General features: G+C 41.2%; 1 protein-coding gene across 1 annotated transcript; it reads right to left on the bottom strand.

The window, feature by feature from the left end:
- Positions 1-2375: 2375 nt before the first annotated feature.
- tmem175 (transmembrane protein 175) lies at positions 2376-7333 on the bottom strand. The gene is made up of 10 exons (XM_036526828.1): positions 7054-7333; positions 6565-6603; positions 6337-6434; positions 6041-6092; positions 5577-5612; positions 4577-4660; positions 4320-4484; positions 3881-3959; positions 3568-3703; positions 2376-3042 (listed from the first exon to the last, which is right to left on the bottom strand). Exons 1-10 carry the CDS (start codon positions 7240-7242, stop codon positions 2376-2378), a joined length of 1545 nt encoding a protein of 514 aa, XP_036382721.1. The 5' UTR covers positions 7243-7333.
- Between the last annotated feature and the right edge of the window lie 461 nt (positions 7334-7794).

Raw genomic sequence — 7794 nt, 5'->3', positions numbered from 1 at the left:
ATATTATTATGAACAATATTATTATGAGGAGACATTGTGATGCTATATATGGTGTTGAATAAATCTTATTTTTACTTTACAGTTTACACTTTTCATTTTAATACTGTTTAGTAAGTGTACTGAACAAGAAAGGCTGAAAATTCAAATCCGGAATTCAAAAAGAGGTGTGTATCGTACAAAGGAGTGACAGCTGGCTTAACATAGTCCAAAACTGTAAATGTGAGTCATATTACATGAATACCAAATTGGTGTATAATTTCAGTGACACAGGCATGATAATGCATGAAATAAGTTAAACTCTAAACAACATTTAATGGATTAACAGTTATAGATTACTTCACAATCACGAGCAGCTTTGTTCAGTTTAATTATATGAAACAAATTTTCCAGACACAGACACAGAGATAGACATATCTTTCAATGATTCCCATAACAAACATTAAGACATTTAATGCTGCATGTAAAATGCTGAATTTCCAAGATGCCTTATGATAAGAAATGTATTGAAAAAAAATATGGCAGTAATTTCAACAACACAAAGTCCAGGTTTTATGTCAATAGAGCATGAAATGTAATGGGTAAATGTGGCGGTATGGGCGTTTAAAGAAATCAAATACTGTTGCTGCAAATAAGACAATGACATAAAGAGACTGATAAACAGCATGACATCATCTTTGACACAATAGCACTCCCCTGTGGACAAAATCTTTGCGTAGATAAACTCATCGGCCTATGGCAGGGACACACACTAAACATTACCAAAATGCAGAAATTGCTTTGAAAAGGTGCATGATATGACAGAAGCAAAATTGCACAGTTCCCCTAAACTTACTGACCTGCCTAACTTTAATGGTTAAGTGAAAGCAGTAAATTGTTTCTTCGTTAAAAAACAGGATTTAAAAAAGAAATGGAGATTCTTTGTGTAGCCAAAGAAACTCTGAAATGTTCTTAAATGTGATAATCAAAGTGAAAATAGGTAGAGCATAAAGAATGTACTATTATTATGGAACCATTAAAGTGCATACTAGTTTCAATTAGTGCAAAATCCCCTACACTCTCACAATCTAAAATACATTCCAGTGGAAATAATTATTGCATTATTAGTGCAATGTTTCTACACTTCCAAGTCAAGTCATAAGAAGATATCGGTCACTGCTAGTAACTACTGAGGCATAATCTCAGTAATCTCCAGACAAGCATTTACACAGGCACTTCTGCATTATGTGATTTATCCATTCAAATGACAAATGTTTCTATAATTTTTCTTTCTATTTTTTTTTCCTGTCTCAATGGATCGTCATGTAGCAGCTCATTCAATGCAAAACAGGTGAGCACATTTCATACAGTAGTTAGCGAACATAATTGCCTATGTTTTGATCCCTACATGAATGTCTGTCAAAGCAGACTAAGAGTTCCTGCTTTTATGATTAAATTAAATTTAAATGTGGCCACTGAACACAAAAGGAAACACTACAATGTAACACTAAAGTGTTACCTTAAAAATACCATTCTAAGATAATCTAATGTATAAAGAATCTGGTAGTTGCGGTACAGAACATGATCAAATGGACAGCTGGATGTATTCTTCCAAACCATTTAAATTTTCTGTTCTGTCAGCAAACACATTTTCAAGTCCATAGCATTGTGCTAAGAGGGTAAAATGATAGGTTGGCAGTACAGATGTATTTATAATCAACAACATGAAAAGGTAAAAGGCCTACTTACGGCAACATTTTGTAATAAAGGTAAACCCACATTACAAACCTTTACTGTCAAACACAAGAGCTTAAGCAGGATGAACCACCAGGTCAGGGACCAATCTCAACTGCCTTTAAGGAGAATCAGGTTCAGCAGTTGATTTGCTCTAAGCTATGGCTATTATGTCGGTATGGGTCAAAGTGCATGGTAAGGTTAGTAGTGCATGGTATTTGGACGTCACCAAAAAAAAAAAACCTTGATCTGTACACAGCCAAACAAATCTGGTTTTCATTGATTATGAATAGAAAAAATGCTATTCCATTAATATCTGCTTTCAAAAATACAATTATCACTGGCCATTAATTAAAAAATGGATGAATATTAAATTGACACGCCACTAGCTTGTCAGATAAGAACACTCTGAAAGGCAAAGCCACTCTAAAGCAGAGGCAGCAAGCGAGGCTTCAGCTAGTGTTGGGACAGAGAGGCTTCATAAACCCCACAATGGGTGGAGCCACCATGTGCCTTCAATGACTCAGCAGTTTCAATCAATCAGAGTGTTCCGCTGCGGAGCACAAAGTGCTGGGAGCGAGTCGGTGACTGACAGCACACGGATGCTCCACCCTATTGTGGAGTCATGGAAACCTCATCTACAGCTCCCCCCCCCCCAAGCGGAGCTAGTTCACCATCTCAGTGAAAGGCAGGCGGGGGTCCTCGTACTCCGGGACGTCGCTGGCGGATTGTTTGGCCGGGCTGAAGACGAGCCGTAGCAGCGTCAGGCCCACGCGCACCAGGAGCCGCAGCAGCAGGAAGGCGAAGGGCACCGTCACCTCCATCACGTGGAAGATGGGCGCGCTGAACTGGCTCAGCGCGCAGGTCAGCAGGAAGGTGCCCAGCGCCACGCTCGGGTAGAGCGCCAGCTTGGCGAACATGAAGGCGTGGTCCCGCCCCGCGTAGCGCACGTAGGGGTGCAGCGCCCGCCGCTCGCCGAACAGCGCCGCCACCCAGATGGCCATCTGGAAGATGCCGGCGAAGAAGATGATGACGCAGCTGATCTGGATGGCCTCTAGCTCGTTGCGGGAGTTGCGCGGGAACTCGTGGGTCAGCTGGTAGGCCAGGGGCAGGCCGCCCACGAAGGCCAGGGAGAAGGTGTTGAGCAGGCCCATGAGCCGAGACGTCTTGGTCACGTGCAGGAAGAGCGAATGGTGCACGAACCACAGCAGGCCCACTGTGGCGAAGGAGCCGAAGTAGGCCAGGAACTCAGGACCGAAGCCCTGCAGGGCCTCAATCAGGCTGCCCCCAAACTTCTCCTGTACCTCCCTGGGGTCTGGAACATTGTCTTCACTGCAAACCCAGCACAGATGAGAAATATTACCACATTTAATATAACTTTTAAGGGTGTTCCACTAACAAAGGTCTAGGACGACCAGGTGTGCACACCTGGCCTATATCTACCATCACATCTCATCCATAAAGGATGGACTTAGAACGGGTTGTTATTGGGTCAGTATACTTCCACAGTAAATGTGTTAGATGTGAAAATGGAATAAATATTCATCATCCCCAACAATGGTTTGAGCTGATATGATACGATTTGCATTGCAGTCCGATGTTCATCAATGCCTTTGTTTCCAAGACAATGTCTGCAAATAATGGTATGCAAATGCACGTGCGTCCAGCACACAGGCTATGAATTCAGGGATTTAGGAAGTTCACACTCCCAGAATCCAATGCAAACTGCATCTCCTTCCACTGAGCCCTTTGTACTCTTTTTCCACACTGATTGAGGAGCAGGCTCTAGTGCCTCTAATGGAAACACAGCCAGTGTTTCTCGAGGCGATAAGCAGATGCGGAGGCAAGGAATCTCACCATATGTCTAAAATGAGGAGGGTGGCGACGATGGCGTACACCCCGTCGCTGAAAGCTTCCACCCGCTCTTTGCTGAGAGGCTCGTTGGGGTGGAAGCTGTAAAACAGCATGGAGTCAGGTGACTCTTCCACCTGACCTGTGAAGGAGACACATGGGCAGTCTGAACACACATCCACATGAGCAGTCTGACCGTTCCTCCTTCACATTAAGAACTGTGGAAATCATCAGTTACTTTAGGAAAAAACTGTCATAACTTGAAAGTGTAATACTTTAATATTTCCATTTGTGTATCCACATAAGAAAGGGTTTTTACCTTTGGCTTTCCTATAACACCATTTCACAGACTGAGAGATATATGGGAGGAAGATAACAATGGCTAATAGAACATATGACTGCAAAAGAAAGGAAAGAAAATAACTTTAGCATATATTTAAAGGGAAAGAACAATCCAACACCTCTCAGTTTTAAGACTTTTACATTGTTGTTATTATTACATCTGCTATGTATGTTACTATAAACATCTGGTAGCTAATTCTGACACGTTTTCAAAGCCAATTTGCTTTTAAATAACATACACAGAGAATTAAGTAGGGCCCAGAGTACTCCACACTTCACACTGATAAATTATCTTTTATTGAACAATTTAATTTTCAAATCTGATATAAAGACTTTTGAACTAGGGACGTATACACTTTGTAAAGAGTTATTACTCTGCATGCTTGACAATCATGGTAACTGACAACACCACTCACCATCGGGGAGAAGAAGAAAGAGAAGATTATAGCGACAAAGCACAGAATTGGGACCCTTAAGATAACCTTCAAGATGTGCCATTTATAATAGCCCTGGTTCTCAGACGTCTGTATCTGATCATTCAACAGGAAGGGGCGGCTGAACCCGTACGTGACAATAATAGCCTGCAGAAGGAAGCAGAGGAACAGTTCTGCAAGTGTGAAGCGTGCACTGAGGCGTATGCTGAAACACCGTGCTGGTGTCGCTCGCAGCTTACCTGTATCAAACCAATTACTATCACGCAGGAACAAAAGAGGAGTATTCCCAGGATGTTTTCTGGGAAAGTTGCCATCAAGGAAAACTGCAGCGGAGAGAGCGCAAAACACAAACAGGCTTCACGTCAGCACAAACGGTCCTATGTCTCCTTTCTGCAAGCAGTGCACTTCCCAAAACTACGCTTTTCTGCATTTCAGTGCATAGGTAATGTTTGGGTAACATTATGTTCCACGGCTGTATTTTGAACACTTCTTTATGACAATGTTAAAAGGACATTGAGCTAAGTGTTGAGAGAGATTCGTGCGCCCATTCTAAAAAGCTGTGAGTGAAGCCACTAATGGTCATTTGGTCACAGTGCTCTTTCACTGAGATTGTGTGCTGTCTCTAAAATCAGCCTTTTGGCCTTTCACATTCATATTTAGTCATTTGGCAAATACTCTTATCCAAACAGATACTAAAACATTACTACTGTCCTTGAAATGTAGTGTCATAGTGTAGAAGGTATTGCCATAATGGGATTAGGGCCTTTTGGTCTTTTTATCACTAACAATGACTATCAAAAATCTTAGTGAAATCTGAATCCTCTACTATATATTTCACAATACCTAATGGTCACTGCTTTGCTGTCACTGAACTTTCTTTGCAGGAATGGCAATATGAAATACTGTATGTGTCCAATAAGGTGGATTGGGCTGGCGGCATTAACAAAATACATTAGGCTCATCACATTGTGATAACCTCTGCACGCTTGCAGAAGTGCAGAAGCATAACAAATACAGATGCAAATCAGAGAAGGGCGCATGTTATTCTTCTGCTCAATGAATAACACTTAATTCCCCCCCTTCTGTGTTCCACAAAGAACACAAATCCCTTTCTGTCGGTGAATGTGGTTCCATCATAAATCATGTGAAGTCATTTTGAAGTTGTTCCCCTTTCACCAGCAACAAGCGTTCCCCTTTCACCACAAGCAAAATTAGAAAGGCAAAGTGAATCATACTCACAGTGTAGGGTAGGAAGGTGATTAGCATCATGCATGCCTGGTGAAAAAGAGGAACAGCTCAGTGCATACACAGCAAAATGCTATCATGGCAAAAGTTACCCTACCAGTGTGTCATTGTAAATGGCCACCTCTACTACCAGTGCCCTTTTGCACAGTGGAAATATTTTGTGTCTAATATGGGGTGTGAGAGTGCAACCAAATATCTACAGTAAGAATTTAATCTAACCACGGTATTACAAAATCTTTAGTAGGTTTAATGCAACAATCTGGGCTTTGAGAACCCTGCTAAAGAGTGCCCCACTTGGATTTGGGATTCAAGTCAGCAACCTTTTGATCACAAGCCTGGTTCCCTGAACACTGCTTTAAGCCTCCACCCACTTTGTGGTGGTCAGATTTTTCAGTAAACCTCAGAGTGTGGTGCACTGCTTGTACACACACACACACACACAAATCCGCTTTACTTACTAGGTTGAGAAGAGCTAGGCAGTCATCAATCCGCTCGATTACTTGGAATAACCTGTGAACAGTTAAACAAAAACAGTTGCAGGGAACGCTTGCTGGGTTGCTCTGAGTGAAAATGCACTTACTTTGATGTTGGTTTTGCTTTCAATGCAAGGTGTAAACAGCATAATAGGACAATTTAGACAACAGCATGAAAAGGCAAGGGTAGCGGGGACACATTTAAGGATTAAATCGGGAAATGTATCAACTATGTATCAACTAGATCTTGCGTCGAGATGATCAGTATGAGTGTATCTTACCGGATGTGGGCAGCCCATGCAACAGTAACTATCAAAAAGGTCATCAGGTACACAGCAATCTTTGTAGCAAGAAGATTCTGCAAACTCTCCTTCAATTCCTAATTCAGAGACGAAGAACATGACATTTAAACAACAAAACTGTACAGTTGGACAGGACTGTTTCCCTCAAGCAATCAGTTTGTGATACATAGAAAATACGGTTTATATAAATACATAAAATCTGTGTACCTCATCATCTTCAATTTTCGTATGTGCAACGGGTAATATCTGAAAAAGAGCATAATATTATAAAATGAGACATCGCTCTTATCCTACAAAAAACACTCCCTGAGAACCAATATGATTAGTTTGTTTCATTTAATGTTCACTTTAACACTTTAGAAATTGTCTTCAACAAAACATATGTCTGATTTTTTTTTTTTTTTTGCAAGGTAAAATACCATGCGAGGCAGGTGTAGCGGGGTCACGTGTGGTCACTACAGGTACGCAGTAAAATTACGCGTCATGTTACGGAGGTGTATACATTGCACACACTACAACTGCAAGCAACAGGTGTCGGTGTCCCTTTAATTTGTTTAGACGGTTATATTGCGCATATTATATATTATCATTATAATATTACTCGCTATATACGCACCAGCGTTCAGGCAACCATCGCATTTGTTGTTGGCAAGCTATCGTGGTTAAGACTGGAATTCGCCAAGTACAATGTCCTACCATAACAGTTGCTATGATAGAAATCAGTGCATCGCTGTATGCCAGAAGCCGATGAGAGGACTGCGTGCTGCTATTCCCCTCCCTGTCTGATGGCGTAAGGCTCTCCAAGAATGAATGGGTGCGAGTCCCGTTCCTTTCTGGTTCCTCCTCGACGTGATGCTCGACTATTTCAACCTCGTTCTCCCCCATTGTGTCTGTTCAGACACTTGACAGGTGCCAGCGTTCATGCACGGAATCTCTGCCCACAAACACACTACTGTATTTAAGATTATTTCTGACCGGCTGGGTGAAACAGGGAAGTGATTTTCTTGGAGGAAATGACATAATCCAAGCGTCGTGATTTTCATTTTGATTTAAAGAGGCAGGTTTCCGTCTGATTTATTAGCAACCGGAATGTGCAACTATGTAACTTATGTTAACTATGTCACTTATTACCTGATTAAAACATACTGAAATATGTACATACTTCTACTATTACTGCTGTTGCTATAAAGGATGGTATTGGTACCGATACGGATATTTTAGAGGATGCTATTGGTACCGATACGAATATTCTAAAGCGTAATCATCATCATCATCATCATCCACTCAATACAAACAGCACATTTTGTCCTCACTGTCAGAAAATTATTATTATTATTATTATTATTATTATTATTATTTTATTTTTAGACTAACGGGACCTACAAGAATGTGGGTATCTAACGTAAACGTGTTTTATTAATTGTAAAAGACACAGGG

This window comes from Megalops cyprinoides, chromosome 4, assembly GCF_013368585.1.
Source record: "Megalops cyprinoides isolate fMegCyp1 chromosome 4, fMegCyp1.pri, whole genome shotgun sequence".
Lineage (NCBI taxonomy): Eukaryota > Metazoa > Chordata > Actinopteri > Elopiformes > Megalopidae > Megalops > Megalops cyprinoides.
Note: the sequence above shows the minus strand (reverse complement) of the source record. Positions and strands in the feature narration are given on the sequence as shown.